This window comes from Symphodus melops (genome assembly GCF_947650265.1).
Source record: "Symphodus melops genome assembly, chromosome: 1".
Lineage (NCBI taxonomy): Eukaryota > Metazoa > Chordata > Actinopteri > Labriformes > Labridae > Symphodus > Symphodus melops.
The window spans coordinates 2,920,686-2,940,487 of record NC_136691.1 but is presented as its reverse complement, the minus strand read 5'-3'; the positions used below and the strand labels follow the sequence as shown (position 1 = coordinate 2,940,487).

The following is a 19,802-nucleotide window of genomic DNA, read 5'->3' as shown; positions in this document are numbered from 1 at the left end:
CCAGAGGAAGTCAATGAGTGAAACAAAATCCCTCTCCTCGTTGCAAAGATTTGATGACAAGGAAAGAATTGAAGGAGCTTCTTAACTTTAAAAAAAAAACAACAACATACAGTTGACATATCTTTGGTTGTTTTTCTCACAGGTCAACTTCTTTTGTTCGACCTTTGAGAGTCAGCCAGTAAACACGTCTGTGATTACATCAGTTTTTAAAAAGCAACACTGCTGTGGTTAAAGACTGATCCGAGCAGACTCGTGTGCACATGCAAACCTCACCTCTGAACCTTTTAAGGATTTGCTGGAGAAGTCGATCACGTCTGTACGAAGGGGGGGGGGGAAACCCCTCGATACGATAACAAGCAGAAGTCACCTGATGGATCTCCGTACCTGTTTCAGGGCTGCAGCCAGTGTTGGTCATGTTTCCACAGATGTTGATGCGGTACATCTTCCTGTCGTCCTGGTGATCGAACACGGTGTAGCCTCCCTCCTTCGTCAGGGGGTTCAGATCAAACAGGTGACCTGCAGGGGAGCAGAGTCCATTTCTGAGACAGCTGCAGGGTATGTAAATACTGATATTGATAAATGCATGCAAGCCTGATGGCTTCTTTTAACAACGATTTACTCATTTTTCCTGCTTCTAGAAACACTCGACAGTCCACGGAGAATTCAAGGATTGTTGTGTGTAAACAGTAAACAGGACGTGTCCAGACGTTCTCTGACCTGTAGCGGGGTTGGTGACTTTGCAGTCGTCATGCTGGATGGTGTTGAGAGGGCAGGCTGCAGCTGTTAACCAGAGGAAGGTGTACACACAGTTCTCGATGGCAGAGATCAGAGTGGGCCGCGAGTCCTGGAGAGACAAAAAACAAAAACATGTTTACTTTCATTGCTGTTGCCTTTATTTACAATGTTATAGAATCAAAACAGACAGAATGATCTATGGAGCAGCGTACTGAGAGCTCTAAACATGTCCATCAGACGTGGATGTCTTTATCTGTACTGAGATGAACGCATGGATAAGTTGAGCGCGTTTCCTCACCACTCTGTCTTTGTCACACTTGAAGCGGATGATGCTGGTCCGGTTGCGCCGACCGTCAGGACAGACCTGGCCGCTGCTGTATTTCAGCTTCAGGACATTTCTGTCCCACGTGGGACCGGACTCCACCTGGCCCAGGTTGACATATTCGTCTCCGAACTTCGCGCAGGACGCTGCCGTGGAGGGACACTTCCACGATCCTGTTGCACACAGTAAACGCAGGGGTCCGGTTTTGATTTTTAACAGGTACTTTTGGAAATTAATCACACTTCGAAATCAGAAGGCAACTGGAGAAAAGTCAGATAGTAGTTAGACGAAGAGCACGAGCGTGCACACTGACCTCCCTGCTGCACCAGCGACCTGCAGACGTTGATGTAATATTGTTGCTCGGGGGCCTCAGTCGACGGCTCCACTACCCAGTTTCGAAACTCCATAGCCAGAGGGGAGAGGTCGTACGAGTTGCCCTGACCGTCGCTGAGAACACAACAGACATGAAGACACATTTAGAACTTTAAACTTTGCACATGTCGCTGCTTTTTAACAACACTGTTCCCTGCATGCAGTGTGCAGAAAACATGAACCTGCATCATGAGCTGCAGATTGGTTTAGACTAAAATCAGCATGAGAATCAAACACTCGTGTGTGTTTAAAGACAGAAAGGTTGAAATACACAACTTACTTATATTAGTCTGATTAATGTAATGTTTAAATGATGCACAGTCCCAGTTGTGTTGTCTTTTGTTTATACCAAAATCAGACTCCATCTGAGGTCATATGTGACTCTAATTGTGTGTATTCCAGTTTGGCCTGGTTGAGTGTGTTAATAATGAAAAGAAGAGTTTTGTTACTTGTAGGAGCAGCTGATGGTTTTGAGCGGGATGCAGGCCAGAGCCGTGGGCCAGCTGAACAGGTAGGTGCAGTCTGAAGTCTCCTTGAGAAACTCTGGGACCCCCTGAGACAACGAACACAACACACACAGAAATGTTTAGCAAACAGCTTGGCCTTCAGTGCAGAGATGTTTCCTGCTGTCAAAGGCAAAACGAGTCAAGGGGATGGATGTTCTTCTAAAGTAGCTTAAATACAATCTTTCAGCTGCTCTCTGCTGGACAAATGAGCACACAGACTGTAAACAGAAGGAAGTGTAACCATGGACGTCGGGTCAAGCTGCACCAATCCAGCTTCAATAAAGGAGGGTAACAGAACACACAAGGGATGAGTCAAACATTTGTGCTGAAGAATTTTAGATGAATTCAATCGGGATGAGGAGCAGGGAGTGTACTGAAGGAAGGGGGGGAAACAAAATCAGGCTCTTTACTACAAATTGAATCAGTTTGTGGCAGTAAAAAAAAAAAAAAAGTGATTGGAATAGTTGAACTCACAGGATGGCGGTCAGAGTGGCAGGAGAAGTGGATCTCTGTTGATCTTTTGTAGATTTTGTGACACGTCTCTCCATCAGTGTAGTTCAGGATCAGCTGGTCGCCCACGTAAGTCAACACCTGGTTTGCCATTCCTGCCGACACGCAACACAAATGTGAAACAGCACAAACAAACGAGGGATGGAACACATTTTGCTTTTTTTCCTCTCTCGTACCTGCGACCTTGTGGTTGTCTCCGTCCACCTGGCAGGACGACACAGTTTCGATGCCCGTGTCGATGTGGGTGCAGATGCCCTTCTGCAGCCCCTCACAGACCGACAGGTGGTAGATGTACTTTCCATTTCTGACCGGATAATCTCGACCCTTCAGAGAGTTCAGGTTGAACTCGTAGCCACTCCGCGGGTCTCGAACTTTACAGTCGACACCTGGAGGGGACAGAAAACGGATCATTATTATCTCACCTCCATCAAAGTTAAAAACAACACTGATGCAGCGCTTCTACTCAAACTGGATTTCTGCTTCTGATAATTCTAATTTCACATTTTTAAAAACACAACTCCTCCAAGAGCACTGTTTTTTTTTTTTCATGTATCAAAGTGATGACTGTGTGAAGTTCACTCGTGCGTTCACCTTTCGTCTTCCTGATAGGACAGGCCTCGGAGGTCCTCCAGATGAAAACATATTCACAACCAATTTTTCTGTCGAACATGGGAGAGCCCTACAAACAAACAGGAAAACACCACATTATTAGGTTCTCTCTAAAACATGTGTGTGACATATCAGCTGTGTGTACTATCTATTTAAGGCAGAGGTTTTTAAAGGTCCAATATGTAAGATATCTACTGAATGAAATTATGAAATAACCTTACTATATGATCAGACATGAAGGAAACATGAAGGAAACGTGTTGTGTTGAAGTGCTGGCTTCTCTGACAACAATACAGCAGCCAGTATGACCTCCTGCTAAGTTAAATGTTCTGTTTTGGTTTTTGACCAATAGCAGGCCTGCAGTACCCATTTTAGGTGTCAAATTCAAATACTGCTCCTTTAATGATATTCTGGCTAAACCAGTCCAGGGTGTGTGTGTGTGTGTGTGTGTGTGTGTGTTTGTTTGTCTTTACTGATCTATGATCTTATTTGGACTAAGGGCAGACTTTCACCTGCTCTTCACACAAGAAGGACGCCTCGAAGCATTTCCTAATGATCAAAGCTTTCACTTTCTGTACGTCCTTCATGGAGACAAATAGTTCAGGGTGGGTCTGAAAACCTGAAGGTCAGTGGTTCTTAACTTGTGGGTCAGGACCCAAAAGTGGGATGTGAAGTTATTTTCAGTGCGTCATGAATGTGTGCGTTAAAAAAAACACAAAAAAAGGTGCCAAAAAGTCTACAAAGAACGTTTAAAATTTTAACTGAATGAATCTAATTGGTTGAAAAATATCAGAAATTCAGGGTCCTGATTTCTCATGGAGGAATCAGTGGTGGTTCCTGAGGCGAGACAACCTGATTTCAAACGGCCAGCAGGGGGAGACTCACATCGCAGAGTGTGTTTTAGGTCGCGGGCTGAGCGGATGCTCTGATACTCACAGGGTTGTCATCGCACTGGAAGATGATGCGTGTGGAGTAGCGTGACGTGGCGTCGCACTGATCTCCGTTCTGGTACACGATGCTGATGGAGCCGTCCTCTGCCGCCTGCGGGCTGGTCTGGACGTACCCCAGGTTTAAACTCTTTCCGTCAATCACACCGCAAGCACCCAAAGGACCCTCTGGAGAAAGGAAAAGAACATATTAAAGACGAGAAAACAATAATACTGGTTTCTTTGTTATTACTCTGTACAGGATAGAACTGAATTTTAATTATCGACGTGATATAAAATAAATACAGCAGTCCTGACGCTTTCATTTCGTGCATGTCTGTGAGGTGAAGAAACACACCTGGACAGTCGCCCACTTGAGGAAGAGGTTTGCAGACGTTGATGTAAAAGCTGTGTGATTTGGCCGTGTCGGTCTCTATGGCAACCCAGGGCGTGTCCTCTCCATCCCGGATCAGGTGACTCAGGTCGTACTCGTGACCGTGAGAATCTACAGGTAACAGGAAAGCAGAAGCTGAACATGAAGCCGTGTGTGTGTGTGTGTGTGTGTGTGTGTGTGTGTGTGTGTGTGTAACGGTGGATATGTACCGATGATCTGGCAGTCGACGGGAGCAGGGGTGCAGACCAGAGCAGTGGAGAACTCAAAGAGCACGTTGTGGACCACGTGGTGAGGTAAAGTACTCAACTCCTCCTGAACCAGCTTCAGCGAGCCGGGGTGAGAGCTGCGATTGCACACGAAGTTGATGGTGAAGGTGTCTCGAGTCGCTGATGGAGGGAAAAAATAAAAAATAGATGAAGGTTAAACTGAGAACGGGAAAACAAAGAAAGGACATCACGATTTGGATGGTTTTATAAATTAATTTTGGATCCTGACGTGGTATAATTACTCTGCTCACCTTTTAATTGTATTAAAATAAGAATCTCAACTTTGCTGATCGTTCATCTCGTGTACAGAAAATCAAAAAGGAATCGACATTTAAGTGAAACAAATCATCAAAAAACAGCTCATCTGTGTTTGAAGGAGTTTTTAACACGTCTTCTTGTAAACAGACGCTTGTTTGACGCATGTGCTAACTGTCTGTTTAAACTTAAAAATAATGCAAATGTGCCACAGTCAGCTCCTCAGCCGAATCATATTTGCTTTTTCAAAACCAGCTGCAAAAACAAAGTCGATGCAAATTCACCAGAGCAGGTCAAAGGTCATCAAAACGCTGAATATAAACAACATCAACAACAGCTCAAGTAAAAGAGGTTTTTTTTTTTAAGTGTCTTTCTGACCTGTGGGCGTGTCCAGAGGTCCCTTATATGTGAGTTTGATCAGACCGTCTGTGGAGTACAGGAGGGTCTTCTCCACCCCCACCGGGCTGACCGGATGCCCCTCATCCATCTCACAGCCGGCCATGCCCTGCCCACACTCGGCCATGTCGGAGCAGATATTCACCTGCACAGAGCGGAGACGATGAGTCCTACAGTAAAACTTTATGCATCGATCGTGCAGGTGAGACGTTGGTTGTCCGTTTTTGAATCTCTGCAAAAATTTCTCTTAAACACAAGATACACGTTTCCCAAGCGGTGGCGTGTGGGCAGCTGAAAGTAGGATTAAACGTCTCCGTAAGACAAATCATGAACATCTCGCAATGCTGCTCTATAGCTTTCACAGACTGACATCATTAATGGTGAAAAGTGAGTACAACACATCTCCTTGAAGGATTATTGAAAAAGCCTCAACATGACGATAAGAGAAAACTTTGCACCTCAAATTCCCTTTCAAGTTGTGTTTTGCATCTTTTAATTTGTCGATTTAAAAAAAAAAAAGCTAAACGGCAGCTTTTTGAACATAAAACAAATCTTACCAGGAAGTCTTTTCCATTTGCACTTGTCCTGTATCCAGTCTTGGAGGCCAAAAGCTGAAGGTTGAACTCAAAGCCGGTGTTTGGATCCACCACAGCACAGCTCTAAAACGAGTTTTAATAGAATAAGCCTTTATGTTTGGCAGCTCATCAGAGTTCAGACGTGATGTAAACACAGGATATGACGAGGAGATTTCAGGAGACTCACGTTGTTCTTGGTGGTTTTGATGGCACAGGCTGCCCTGGTCTCCCAAATGAAGTTGGCGGTGCAGTTCTGGTACATCAGGAAGCGTGGATTCATCGACTGCACAGTGAGGAACACAGACGGGGTTTTAAAAAGAGAAGCTGAAGATTTTGATGCGTCTGTAAACTAAACGGAGCGTGAGGTGTAAAACCAGCTGACTCACCACAGAGCCTCTGGAGCAGACCAGGTGGATACGCGTGGTTTGTTTCAGCTGCTGGCCGTCTGACACGCAGACCGAGCCGTCGGTGAACTCCAGCAGCAGCCGGTCCCGCGCCTCGATGATCGGCCCCCGCTTGGAGATTCCCATGTTGCTGATGGACACGACCTCTGTTGGAGAGCTCTGAGGACGGAGGAGAGGAGAGGACACGGCTTGTTTAAAAACACCAACACAACGGGCTCTCAAAGAGCAACAACATCAACTTCAGGAGGTTAAAATAGTCAAATGAACAAGAACATACTGAACTGGCCCCAGTTTAGACCCCACACTGCTTACAAACCCTCATGGTAAGGTTTAACATAAAAGCCACTGAGATTAGCTCTGTTTGTTTCACATTGTTCTCCGGCCGTCACAGACCTGCCCCGATGTGTACTTCATCTGGCAGACGGACGCGTGACGGTCGCAGCCCCGCACGGCGTTGATTGGCCGACATATGTTGATGTAGTACTTCTTCAGGTTCTGGGTGTCGGTCATATCCATGGCCTGCCAGTTGGAGGACGAGCGGGACAAGCTGCAGAAAGAGGAAGGATGAGGGTGTGTTGGTCAAAGACATTTTTGATTTTCTTCTATATATATAAAATGTCAGGTTCTCAACGGATCTGCTCATAGATTTTATAGAACCTATTCTTGAACTATGTGCAGACTTTGTCTGGCCTGGATCCGAGTCTGCAGCCCCTTAGGTGGTTTCTCAACATTTATGGATAGAATGCACACACGTTTTTTTTGTTGTTGTTTTTGTCTCTTTTCATTGGTTACGTTTGTTTTTGTTGTATTGTCCGTGATGTTGTACTTTTTTGTATGTATCAATGTGTTATATAAAAAACCTGTGTAAATAAAGTTTTTTGAAAAAAGTAAGGTTCTGTATCTGGCTCATGACGCATGTGGCATTACCTGGATAAGTCGTACTGGTCAAGAGTTTGGGGATCCGTCACCAAACACTCATGAGGCCTTTCAGGACAAGCGTAGGATGTATACCAGCGGAAGTTATAGGTGTAATTGTCCTCAACCTGGAGTCATAAAAACAAACAAGATTAAAATGTAAACATGCGAGCTTCATGATTTAAAACCTTAAATATGAAACAACAAAAAGAAATTCTAATCTTGTTTTATACTCCATTTTATTTAACTTTGTACTTTTTACACATTTAGGTTTTATTAATGTAAATATTATTTATCTTATTTTACTTGGGGGGAGGGGGGGAAACGTAATTTCGATTTCACTGTATGTCTGACATTTTGGAATTGACAATAAAGAAAACCTTGAACCTTGAAAACGTCCCACAGCGCAGACACACATTGTTGAAATAAAAACAAACGCAGTTTAAACAATAGAGGGAAAAAAGAAGGGAGGAGTTTTACCTGGAATTCAGGTTTTCCAGCTCCGGCTTCTGGGTCACAGAGGAAGGAGATGAGCGTGGATCTCAGAGTGTGTTGTTGGTTGTTGTACTGCGAGCCGTGACTGTAGGTCAGCTGGATCAGGCCGTCGTAGTAGGACAGACGGGAGTTCGCCTCACCGAGACTCCAGGAACTGAAGCGGGGAGAAAGTGAAAAAAGATCCTCACATCACGTGTTGTTCACATTTCTGTTGGGTCATTTGGCAGCATGAGATCACGAGAGGTGGAACTCATAGATGTGCACTTCCTGGTTCATTTTGGGGATTTCATAGGTCCCACATTATCACCAGATCACAACCAGAGGTAAAATTCAGCAAAACTGAACAATTGTCTTCGGATCAGATCGGAGCACTCGCACTCGTCAAACCATCTGGACTTGAGGGGTGGAGAGAGCTTCGGCACGTTACCCAATAAGAAGACACAGAAACGATTCTGAGCATCACAGTCAAACATGTTTTGAGGAGTTCTGAGCCTTATTGAAAAGGAGGAGAATATTTGATTTGTCAATTCAACCTCAATAAATATCTGAACACATTGAATGTACGATCTGATGGAATGGGAAGCAAACGGGTTTTTTAAGTACATGATGAATACTTCAGGATTGAGTCGAGACAATCTTAATTGGACGATGTGAGACCGAACTTCACACTGACCATACATGTTGATCTAACGCATGTTTGACAGTCGCTGCTGCAACTTCCCCGTCTTTCTCACCTCTTCTCCACCTGGCACGCTCCGGCCTTGGCAGGACAGTTAGCTGCTGAGACTGAGCCGCAGACGTTGATGTAGTAGTCGTAGACGCCGCTGGACAGGTTGTAGAAGCCGCCGTTGGCTTTGGTGAGAGGCGACAAGTCGAAAGAAAACTCTGTGGAGGACGGAGAGAGGCTGGTGAGAGAGAGAGGATGACGAGAGGGTGACAGATCCTGCAGCGACAGCTAGATGGCAGCGCAGGAAGGTGATTTGGTTCTAAACGTCAGACGTCAACAAGCCTCATGTGACAGAGAGGCGTGACCCACTGTGTGTTTTGCTCTGAAACACATGACCTGGTGAATGATTGAAGGTTTTATTTTACAGTCAAACATTCTTTCAAACTTTACTTCATGATACTTTTATCACTGTGTGGATTGACAACAACTTTAAAAACAGATTACAGGTTGCTGGTGGGTTCCTCGTCTTTTTGGGCCTTCACTGTTATTATAAAAGAAGAGCGGCCATTTACTCCTGTTTCAGTGTGTTTATTCAGCTGTTGTTGTTTTTGTTGATACAGAAAAATGTATTCTGCAAAAACACAAAGGAAATAAAACTCAAATCGGCAGTGCTCAAGAGAAGCTGGTCTGGCACCTACAAGACCAACATCCATATTTTGGTCCACATCAGGACTTAAAGGGATACTTCACCCATTTACATGAAGCTGTGTATCATTAGAAACATGGTAGTCGTGTTGAATGGTCGTGAATCCAACCCTCATTTTGCCCTGAGACGAGAAAAATATGTTTTTCTTTGCCTGGAAGTTTTCTTCATGTGATGCAAAAAGCTTCATATTGCATCACATGAAGAAAACTTCATGTGAACTTCAGGGTTGGATTCACGACCATTCAACACTACTACCATGTTTCTAATGATACACAGCTTCATACAAATGGGTGAAGTATCCCTTTAAACCGACGACCCTCCAGCTCCCAACCCAACTCCCTACGGATTGAGCTACAGCCGCCCCCCGAACGCAGTATATAATTTAGTGTAAATCCTTGTTTTCTCTTACCGGCCTGTGGGTCCTCCACCTTGCAGTCGTCTCCCTGCGTCTTTGAGAGGACGCAGGCAGCAGCAGTGTACCACTCCATCTCGTACACGCAGCCGTCGTCGGAAACGCTACGAACGATCGGAGCGCTCTCCAGATCTCCTGCAAGAAAAACAAGAAAGAAAGACAGAATAGAGAGATGAGAGATTCTCATGTCCGAAAACAAACATGATAGAGAAAATAAATAAATCTCACACGCACCTGTTTTGCACTTGAGGGTCAGGATAGTTTGTATCCTCATCTTTTTATTGCTGCAGAAATCTCCGTCAGTGTACACCAGGACGATGTCACTTCCTATTTTTGCCTTCTGGGGAGAAGAGCTGAAGCTGCCCAGGCTGATGGCCTTGCCCTTCTTATCTGTTCATGTTATAAAAAAAAAAAAAAAAAAAAAAAAAAAAAAAGACAGGAATGTAGTTTGACTGAAGTTACAACAACTTTCTGACTTCTGCTTTTTTATGGAAAGATCTGAAGCCCTTCCTCTCCACCATCTCTTTCCTTGCAGGAGCTCTTACCCACGGCACAGATGGAGGCGTTGACGGGGCAGCCGACAGCGCGTCCCGTCTGCAGGACTTTGTGACAGACGTTCAGGTAGTAGCGCGAGTCCGGCTCTGGAGATTTGGCGTCCACAGCCTCCCAGTTCCCCTCGATTTCTACCCCTGAAGGAACACACAGAGGGAGAGGATCGTTTACTGACAAAATGGATGGCTTTTATTTAAAAAAAAAAAAAAAAAAAGAAGAAAAAAAAGAAGAAGTGATGCAAACAAAAAATGCTAATTTTTTAAAAATAATAATTAAAAAAAGGAAAACCATTTCTCCTCCCAATAAAAAAAAAAAATCATACACCTCAGTTTGTCCTGAACGGAGGGAAAACGCTGACATCTTAAGATGTTCTGGTTCACTTCTACAGAGTCCACAGTTGAACGCTTACGAACATTTAAGAGGCACAAAAGCACTTTCACTGTAAAAAAAAAAAAAAAAACCTGCACATGTTCAGGTTTAACCAATGAAGCTAAACAGGGTTTTTAATGTGTGGTCTGTTACTTGTGTGTGGATTTATCACTTGTTTGTCTTGTCCTGTTGTATGACAGATAAATAAAAACTCGACTTTCTTTAATTCCCTGTACTCGTGAGATTTATGAAAGCGCGTGAACATAATGACAGCACAATGTGAACTTACCGGGGTATTTGGTGAGCGGTGAGAGGTCGTAGTGTTTCTTTCCGTCGGTGACTCGACACAGCAGGTCTTCCTTCTCCTTGACGCAGGCAAACGCCGTGTCCCAGTCGAAGTAATAAGTGCAGTCAGTCTCCCCAGCAAACACCGGAGCTCCTCGCCCACCGTTGGCTGAAGAAAAGGAGGCAAACCACGAATGAGCGATCATCTAAAGGTGAAGTTATGACATGATTTCTCCTGTCTGATTATCATAAACATGCAGAGGGTGCAACAGTGATCCAGTAGAAATGCATTAAATAGCTGAGTCATCCCGTCAGGAGCTAAATTAAAAAGGCAGCAGTAGAAATAAACAATTTTGCAAATCGTGGCGGAAACTTTGCACGGGAAGAATGTGGGCGGAGTCTCATTAAACGTACTGCTCAAATTAGGAGAATTGTTTTCCCCTCAATTTTAGAAAAAATCATATCATATGGAGGTTAAGTATTATGCTCCTCTGATAAGTTTGTGCATCGTGCACGGTGTGGTGATGATTTTGTGCCAAGAGCGTCCTCGTTAATTCTCACATGCAGTTTTGTTGCACTCGAAGTTGATGATGGTCATTCTCTGGAAGCCGCTGGAGCATCTGGTGCCGTCTGGGTAGATCAGAGTCAGATCTCCATCGGAATAACTAAGGATGGAATATAAACACACACACACACACACACGACAGAAAAAAAGAGTGCGAAAGAGTTTAGAAAATGAGTAATCTGAAAAAGTGCATTTTCAACCAGCACCATCTGTTCTGCTGCGACACTCGGCTTCATGTGCTGCGGACAGAGCTCAGAGAATTGTAAACAACTGACTCCGAGTGTGATCTGGGGGACAAACTCATCCCGAGCCCTAACAGATCAATTAAGATGAACTGAAATCATAGTAAACGTTATCTTACAAAGCCTCGACATGCCAACTTTGATTCACACATTATTACCGTAGCGTCTGGTTCTGATATTTTCCCGCCACTTTCTTCACGTCTCCCGACGTCTTCAACTGGCAGGAAGATATAAACGGATCGTCGCCACATTCTTTGGTCGGGATCCCTCCACACACGTTCAGGTAGTAGATGTAGCTGTCGGTCCCAGAATCAGGTCCAGAGTGAGCATAGTATGGCTGGTCTGAAGCTAAACACACAAACACAAAGAGTCAATTAGAGCGTTTAGAAATAATCACTGAACTAATACATTTCATAATCATCCTGAAAGTTCTTCTGGACTTTAGAATAAGTTAGAAGTTTATTGACAACAAAACTCCTCTCAGTGTGGAAATCTTTGAGACTTCTGTATTATTCAGATAACCTTAAAGATGCCCCTTCATTACACTAAGAAGACGTTTGGTTTATTTTCAGCAGGACAGGAAGTGAGGATGTTTCTCAAAGTCAGTGCCAGTAATCAGTTTGAGTTTCTGTATTAGACTTTTAAAGGTCACATATCCTCCTCCTCAGTTTAAATATCTCAGAGCTCCTAAAATGTGTGTGAAGTGTGTTTGTTGTAAATCCACTCTGATCCTGTATTTGATCATGTCTATAAACCCCTCTATTTCAGCCCTGCTCAGAACAGGCTGTCTCTGTGTCTGTAGCTTTAAATATGTAAATGAGCTGTGTTTGACCACGCCCCCTCTCTGGAAGGGCTCGGGTGTACTCGCTGCTTTCTGGCTCCATGTCCTATTGTTTACGGTGAGAAGGCAGACTCAGAGGGCAGAACAAACACCTAGCTGTGGGAGTGTCACCCACCTGGGGGAGGGGCTACTGCCCTTTGTGATGTCATGAAGGGAAAATCTCCAAACGGCCTGTTTGAGCACACATTTTCTGAAAAGTGGAGCAGGCAGAAGACGGAGAGGATGGACTTTTCTCATCATTGGAGGGTTTATAGACCGACTGGGGTATTATGCACAATATGTGACCTTTAATACTTCCTCTGGTATAAACACGGGATGATAAGGCACTTCTTGTAACACTGCACGCTCTGGAATGAATCAGAATTTGTAAAACATGTGGAAAACTTTTTTATTTCTGACATTGGTCTGGAAAAAAACAGGGAAGTCAACATGCTTTACTCACAGAGCAACTTCCTCTAACTGGGCTAAAAGAAGACATTATGAGCCAATAACTGTTGAAGGTTCAATATGTCATGATGGGTATTTAGAGAGAGAAGGACTTTAGACCTTTAAAAAAACATTTTGTACTCCATATTTTTACACCTTCATAGAAGATGGTTTGCTGTGCTTGTTTAAGGCTCCTGTTCCTCAGAACATCCAGTCTGAGAAGAAGTTACATTTTTGTTGGCTGCTACTCTCTTGGAATGGGAGGTGAGAGATCGAGGAGGCTGGTCAGGTTGCTCTCGTTGGTGGGAAGCCACAAAGCACGCGGAAGAAGGAGGGCAAATAAAAATAGGAAGAAATAATACTTTTGGCTGCCTTTTTGGGAGACAGGAAATGTAGGGAGGAGAGAGTTGGGGGGGGTGTTGATATGCAATGTCAGAGGCCACTGCGAACCCAAACACGACTCCATACATGGGGCGAGCAGCAGGAGCACAAGTCTATTGGGCGCCGAGTTTTAGTCTGAGTTTAACAACAAATTGTTAAGGCGCCACTGTACACTGAAACATCTCCATCCAAAGGAGCTATTACTGGTGGATCTCTGCTCTCTCTCTCTCTCTCTCTCTCTCTCTCTCTACCTGCTGCACACCAGAGGGAGAGGAGCTCTGGTAGTGATTCAGAGTTTAGAGAAGGAGCGACTTACATCCCAGAGTTAGAGGTGTTAAGTCGATGGACAGGTCGTGTTGGTCGCTGGTCAGTTTGCAGGAGTCACTCTCCAGGTAGTCTCTATGACAGGCGTACTCAGTCACCCATTCAACCTCGTATCGACAGTTTGACTCTGCCGTCATCCTCGGAGTGCTTCCCTGTGAAACCAAAGCACACGCGTAGTAAAGCACGAGCAAAGGACGTGAAATCAGGTTAGAATGAAACAACTTAATATGAGATTGTGAGAAGTGGAAATGTGACTCTATCGTTCCCTTCTAATAGAACAGAAAAAGTGCAGAAAAAAATGTAAAATAAAATATGACAATCCTATTTTATTCTCCAGCGCTTTGTTTTTTAGGGGATAATGTAAAAAGTAATGATCCTGTTTCCATCCCTGATGGGTAAAAAAAATAAATACAAGACAAGTGTTGCAAAACGAAGGCAGCAGATTTTCTTGCCCTGGTAACAAGTTTTAACCAAAGGTTCTTCTTGTTATGAAAAGAAATGGATTTCTCCTGCTGCTTATTACAACTACAGGAACATTGAAATTCATATTAAAAGAAGTAAATGTGTACCAGGACCAAAGGAATGGATTGATAGTGAATGCTTAGAGGTATTTATGTGAGACGTGTGTGAAACCTACCTGGAGTCTGCTCGATGGACAGACAAACGTGATGGTGACGGCAGGAGTGTGACCGTTGCAGATCTCTGGAGCAGAGTCAGTAGTGACCTCATACTGTAACCTCAGTCTAGAGAGGAGAGGAGAAACATTACACTTACATATTTTGATAACGTGCATTTTTCTCTTCTTAAAAGTCGCTTCACATTCGGTTACATTGATCAGATCAGAGTCGGACTTTACTCGTCTGCACAGAAAAACCTTAAACAAGTGGACTAGGCCTAAGTGGAATGAATAAGACCTGACTGAGCTTTAACACTGATGTTCTGTTATCTGACAATGAGGCTGGATGAGCGCATTCTGGATGCTCCCACAGTCATATAAAAACACTTTCACCAGTTCAATTCAAATGCATGTAAAGTAAAGTTCAGGGCGAGATGGGAGTCACCCGGATGATAAACAAAGACAAAGACGATACCTGTCGTTGGACAGCAGCTCCAGCTGCCCGGTAGGAGAACCCATGTTGAAGGATCCAGTAGCGGTGACCAGACAGGCTGCAGAGCCCTCAGGACAGGATTTATCTGCAAGGTCTGGTGGACGGATTAAAAAAGAAAAAAAAAAGAAAATGACATATAAAAATTACCTTGTGCTAAGCTGTTTTTAAATTTTTATTATTATTTATTACACTGTATATATATTTTATATTATAAATATTATATATATTCATTATTTATTTATTTATATATATTATTTATTTTGTTATCATAACATAACTTTTTTTTTTTTTAATAATAATCCAATTTTAGAAAAACAAAAAGTGTTGCAAAGCTTTTTAAACAATTAGAAGAGAATGTTCAAAAAGATTTTCACTTGAATTCACACAAATTCTAAACTTCATTGACGCCGCTCAGTAATGACTCCTAGCATTCACTCATTCGTCCCTTCAGCCTCGCTCGGGTCACTCACTGAGACTTCTGCAGATGTTGATGTAGAAGTCGATGGTGTCGTCGCCGTCGTCCACCAGGTAGCCGTCGTTCTGTTTGATCATCGGGTTGAGGTCGTGTTTCTTACCGTCCGAGTCAAACGCGTAGCAGGGCACCTGGACACAGAGGAGGAAGGAGAGGCTGCAGCACTCGCACATTTTTACTGACATCATTGTTAAGCTGATAATCAAGGAAGTTGCTTTTAAAGGCTACTTAAAGGTCACATATTCTCCTGCTCTTCATCATGTGTGTGAAGTGTGTTGTTGTAAATCCACTCTGATCCTGTATTTGATCATGTCTATAAACCCCTCTATTTCAGCCCTGCTCAGAACAGGCTGTTTCTGTGTCTGTAGCTTTAAATATGTAAATGAGCTGTGTCTGACCACGCCCCCTCTCTGGAAGGGCTCGGGTGTACTCAGGCTTTTTTCGCTCCATGTCCTATTGTTCACGGTGAGAAGGCATGACGGCGTGTTTGAGCGCACATTCTCTGAAAAGTGGAGCAGACAGAAGACGGAGAGGACGGACTTTTCGAGGGAAACATGGTGAAGTGGATTTTACAGAATATGTGACCTTTAAGATAACAGAAACTCATAAAGAATATCAGCTCATTGTCATGTGATGAAAATGTGCTTCAGTAGACACAGGCAAACTCACAACAGGACGTTTCTTTTAGATCATTTATGCATCAAGATTTTAATTTTTTTTTTGTATCAAATTTATTTATTTTTTTTAATCAAATGAATGATAAAAAAAACAACCTATTGTTAGGAAGGGGTTAAGCCTCGTGAGATGAGAAATAAAGAGCTAAACACATTTTTATTTTGCTTGTTTGGAAAAAAAAAAAAAAAACCTGCTGGTTTGCAGCTTGTGTTCAACAGAAACTGATCAGCTTCACACATTTTTTCAATCAGTCCATGTTGAGCTCACAGAAGTCTGAAACATGTGACGTGTCCTCTCCATGAACAAACACATGCCGTAAACTCTGCACATCCTCACGGAAGTGGAAACACTTGGTCAGCTCTCACCTCAGCACCTCACACCGTCAGATCACTGAGTCATCTCAGGTTCCACCACCTACCTCTTTGTGGGGCTTGAATTTGTTCTTCTTGCAGGCGCTGTAGGTCCTCCACTCAAAGTAATGCACACACTGAGACACAGCGACAAACTCCGGGGTCCCCTGCAGGACACACACACACACACACACACACACACACAAAGCAGAGGTCATTTTTCATACTGACAACAATGAATGAGGTCTCATCGTGCAGCATCACGAGGAAAGCATTGAGACAAACATGTTAAAAGAATTAGGAAGCTAGCCCATTCATTCATGAATATGGCTACTTCTGGAGAAGTTGAAGGTTCAGTGTTTGCTCAAAGGCTTCACAAAACACACGTATTTAAGAGATATCTTTTTTTTTTTTTTAAATCAGTTTTAAACATTTAAAGCAAAAACAAATGTCTGGAAGTCTTGAACATGCTGCATTAATAAAACGTCTCCCCTCTTTAAATTATTATTATTACAGATGTTAGTACTTCTGCTTTCAATCATAAGACAACTTTTTGAAAGATTCCATCAAAGCAACTTTCATTTCTGCACTTCAGACTTTACGGACGTGTCAGGAAATGACGTGTTAATGTCAAACCACCTCTCAGCTGCCACAGAAACCACCGACGCTCTCTATTGACTCAAATGAGCAGAAAATACAGCAGCTGACTGACCCCGTCCTCCTTCATTTCCATAACTTAACAACAGCTTCTGCTATTTATATAAAAAACCCCCTGTGAATTAAGATTTATCATATCGACTGAAACTAAGAGATCACAAGTTTTAATTCAGATTCTCTAAATGTCCAATCCAACTGTATTTAATTAAGCACTTTAAACCAACCACAGCTGACCAACGTGCTGTACAATAAATGAATAAAAGTTAAAAAGACATGATACACAATTATTTAAAAAGGCATAAAAAATGTGAGTCAGCTCACTGAACCGAGTACAAATAACAACACGTCGTCGATGTTGCACAATCGTGAAACTGCACGTTCATGATGGAACTGAATGCTACTAAAGTTCGTTATTTTTTTTCTTTCTTGCAAGTCATGCAAGAGCTGCCTTGTCTGTCTGTCTGTTACTTTCTTATTAAATTCTAAAGGAGGACACATCTCTATGTTGTTTTATTGTTGCTTCCTAAATAAAACAAGATTTAAACTTAAAGCTGCCTCTGCTGATGGTTTCTTGATGCGGTTTCTGCCCAGCTGACCTCTACGAAACAAAAAACACCTCTCCTTGATGAATGTGAGTCTAAACACGTCCTGGAGTGAAGAACTTCTCGATGAGTGGACGTGAGAATGCAGCAGGATATAACCAGGAGTTAGAGGGAGACTCGGGTCACGACCACAACCTCCCACCTCTGTGCACAATTAAGTAAGAAAAGTGTCTGTGAGGCGGGTTTCTGTCACATTTGAGGTGGGGTCTGCCTTCTGAGACGACGATGAAGAGGAGTGCAGATCAGTAAACAGCTCACTGTGTGCTCAGTGTTAAATGTTAAACTCATCATTTAGTCTGAAAACAAAACAGAAATCTCACCATGGTTTTCCCACACTGGAAGCTGATGCTGGTCTGGATGCTGTTGGTGCTTCCGGGACAAGTGACGGTGTTGTTGAAGTCCAGCACCAAACCGCTGAGTCTCTGCAGGGACAGCTCGCCTGTGCACGACAGAAAACAAGACTCAGAATCCACACGTTTCACTGTGAGGTCTCCAGGAGGGTTGTCGGTTCAGCTCTGTTAGAACATGTCCAGAGGATCCTGTATGATCATGTGTGTGTGTGTGTATTTCAGCCTACATGAGTTAAGCATAATAATAATAATACATTTTATTTGTAAGCGCTTTTACAGGAGCTCAAAGGCACTTTACATGTAAAAATCAGTGTACAGTTAAAAACAGTAAAAAAACAGTAAAAAACATTAAAAGACAGAGAAACAGAAAGAGAAGAGGGGAAAGAAGAAGTTAAGTACTAAAAGCTAGTTTATAGAGGTGGGTTTTGAGCATGGATTTGAAAGTTGGGAGGTGTGTGCAGGAACGGATGGGTTTGGGGAGTGAGTTCCAGAGGGAGGGGGCAGCGATGGAGAAGGCTCAGTCTCCCCAGGCATGTCTGAACCAGGGTCATTATTTGGTCATACCAAAGCAACATTTAATCTCCCATCACAGGATTAATAAAGTTTCTCTTCTTCTTCATCAGTATCAACATGTAAATGACGGGTATGAACATGAACGTGTTCAGGCGCTCAGACTTGTGCGTCTGTAAGCTGACAGTCTGGCAGATTAACTTCTGCTGACCCACTGCACCGTAAGCTCTCAAAACACACAAGATAAAGCTCGACCCCGACCCGGCTGTCTGCACGTTCAGCATTCATCATCGGAATCAAAACAGAAGGCGGTGGGAAAAAAAAAAAGTTCTGCATGTGAGCAATAAAGACGCAGCAGGTCAGACTCTCTCTGCTAAGAGTCTGTAAATGTGTGACAGACTTTTAAAGAGTAGAAGTTAGGAGTTCTCTTCTTCTCCTCGACGAGTTCAGAATCAGAAAACGGGATCAGACGCTTCAACGCTCGACCCTCTCTTTGTCTTCGTCTTTCAGTTTCTCTGCTTTCTCACAAACGATGAGAAGAAGAACATCACGTTTGACTCCGTTGTGAAAAACAAACGTTTTGAAGTGAGCTGACTGCCTCTGCTCCCTCCGATTACCGCCCGCCTGTTATCACAGGAATGTAACACTGTGACCCACTAACACGGCCAGCGCAGCGATCACAGAGCGTCCGAGTCATCGGCCTGGTCACATGAAGTCCCAGCCTCATACTGAGGCTCTTTATGACGACAGTCTGTTTGTGTTCACTCTGAAGCCATATTCATTTCAGGACGAGGTTTATGAAACTGTGACGCACTGTCACTGATGTGAAACTGTCAATCATCTCAAAGGGAGTGTTTCACTCGCAGTGCGCAATGAAGGGAGAGTTTGTAACTCTGAAGATTTTAGATTTGAGGAAGCACGGATCATCTGAGCGAGGCCGAGCAGAGCACGTTAATAAAGACTGAAGGGGGGGGGGGACAGAGAGAGAGAGAGACAGAGACAGAGAGAGAGAGACAGACAGAGACAGAGAGAGAGAGAGAGAGAGACAGAGAAAGAGAGAGAAAGAGAGAGAGAGAGAGAGACAGAGAAAGAGAGAGAGACACACAGAGAGAGAGAGAGAGAGAGAGAGAGAGAGAGACAGAGAAACAGAGAAAGAGAGAGCGAGAGAGACAGAGAAAGAGAGAGAGGGAGACACAGAGAAAGAGAGACAGAGAGAGAGAGACAGAAAAAGAGAGAGAGAGACACAGAAAAAGAAAGAGAGAGAGAGAGCAGAGCGTGACTGTCCAGTCTATTTGTGAACGAGTCTGCCTGGTGATGTGTTCCCGTGTCATGTGAGAAGTCAGCTACAATGATTAACTCGACCACGTCTGACCTCTCTGCTCCTCGTTCATCGCTCTGAACGTCTCAACTCGAAGAAAGTGAGGATTCAACAGCAGAGGTTTCCCTTTGTCACAGCAGCATGAGTCTGCAGTCTTCAGAAACCTGAGCACGAGCCCGGTGTCTGTGTGTGTGTGTGTGTGTGTGTGTGTGTGTGTGTGTGTGTGTGTGTGTGTGTGTGTGTGTGTGAGAACAGAGATAGAAAATACCAAGCTGTCAGAGGGGAAGGTCGGGACCTGAGACTGCAGAA

At 43.6% G+C, this 19,802-nt stretch overlaps 2 protein-coding genes across 6 annotated transcripts in view; one reads left to right on the top strand and one right to left on the bottom strand.

The window, feature by feature from the left end:
- Nucleotides 1-19,802, bottom strand: part of igf2r (insulin-like growth factor 2 receptor) — a 77,798-nt gene that overhangs the window by 9,962 nt on the left and 48,034 nt on the right. For all 5 annotated transcript variants that reach the window (XM_079341319.1, XM_079341320.1, XM_079341318.1 and 2 more), the window contains 31 exons: nt 17,636-17,754; nt 16,125-16,223; nt 15,030-15,162; nt 14,542-14,653; nt 14,088-14,193; nt 13,443-13,602; nt 11,637-11,826; nt 11,233-11,336; nt 10,676-10,840; nt 10,011-10,154; nt 9,700-9,855; nt 9,463-9,600; nt 8,415-8,565; nt 7,666-7,834; nt 7,198-7,313; nt 6,664-6,817; nt 6,253-6,429; nt 6,054-6,149; nt 5,849-5,950; nt 5,274-5,436; nt 4,584-4,760; nt 4,339-4,485; nt 3,991-4,169; nt 3,037-3,124; nt 2,622-2,831; nt 2,410-2,540; nt 1,879-1,982; nt 1,371-1,504; nt 1,034-1,230; nt 718-844; nt 385-516 (listed from right to left, as the gene is read on the bottom strand). In XM_079341319.1, coding sequence (XP_079197445.1) covers nt 385-516; nt 718-844; nt 1,034-1,230; nt 1,371-1,504; nt 1,879-1,982; nt 2,410-2,540; nt 2,622-2,831; nt 3,037-3,124; nt 3,991-4,169; nt 4,339-4,485; nt 4,584-4,760; nt 5,274-5,436; nt 5,849-5,950; nt 6,054-6,149; nt 6,253-6,429; nt 6,664-6,817; nt 7,198-7,313; nt 7,666-7,834; nt 8,415-8,565; nt 9,463-9,600; nt 9,700-9,855; nt 10,011-10,154; nt 10,676-10,840; nt 11,233-11,336; nt 11,637-11,826; nt 13,443-13,602; nt 14,088-14,193; nt 14,542-14,653; nt 15,030-15,162; nt 16,125-16,223; nt 17,636-17,754 — 4,380 coding nt within the window. The remainder of the gene's footprint in view (nt 1-384; nt 517-717; nt 845-1,033; nt 1,231-1,370; nt 1,505-1,878; nt 1,983-2,409; nt 2,541-2,621; nt 2,832-3,036; nt 3,125-3,990; nt 4,170-4,338; nt 4,486-4,583; nt 4,761-5,273; nt 5,437-5,848; nt 5,951-6,053; nt 6,150-6,252; nt 6,430-6,663; nt 6,818-7,197; nt 7,314-7,665; nt 7,835-8,414; nt 8,566-9,462; nt 9,601-9,699; nt 9,856-10,010; nt 10,155-10,675; nt 10,841-11,232; nt 11,337-11,636; nt 11,827-13,442; nt 13,603-14,087; nt 14,194-14,541; nt 14,654-15,029; nt 15,163-16,124; nt 16,224-17,635; nt 17,755-19,802) is intronic.
- Nucleotides 18,172-19,802, top strand: part of LOC306833405 (E3 ubiquitin-protein ligase TRIM21-like) — a gene marked incomplete at its 5' end in the record, with an annotated part of 3,105 nt that continues 1,474 nt past the window's right edge. Inside the window, one exon of the mRNA XM_079358651.1 lies at nt 18,172-18,199. Coding sequence (XP_079214777.1) covers nt 18,172-18,199 — 28 coding nt within the window. The remainder of the gene's footprint in view (nt 18,200-19,802) is intronic.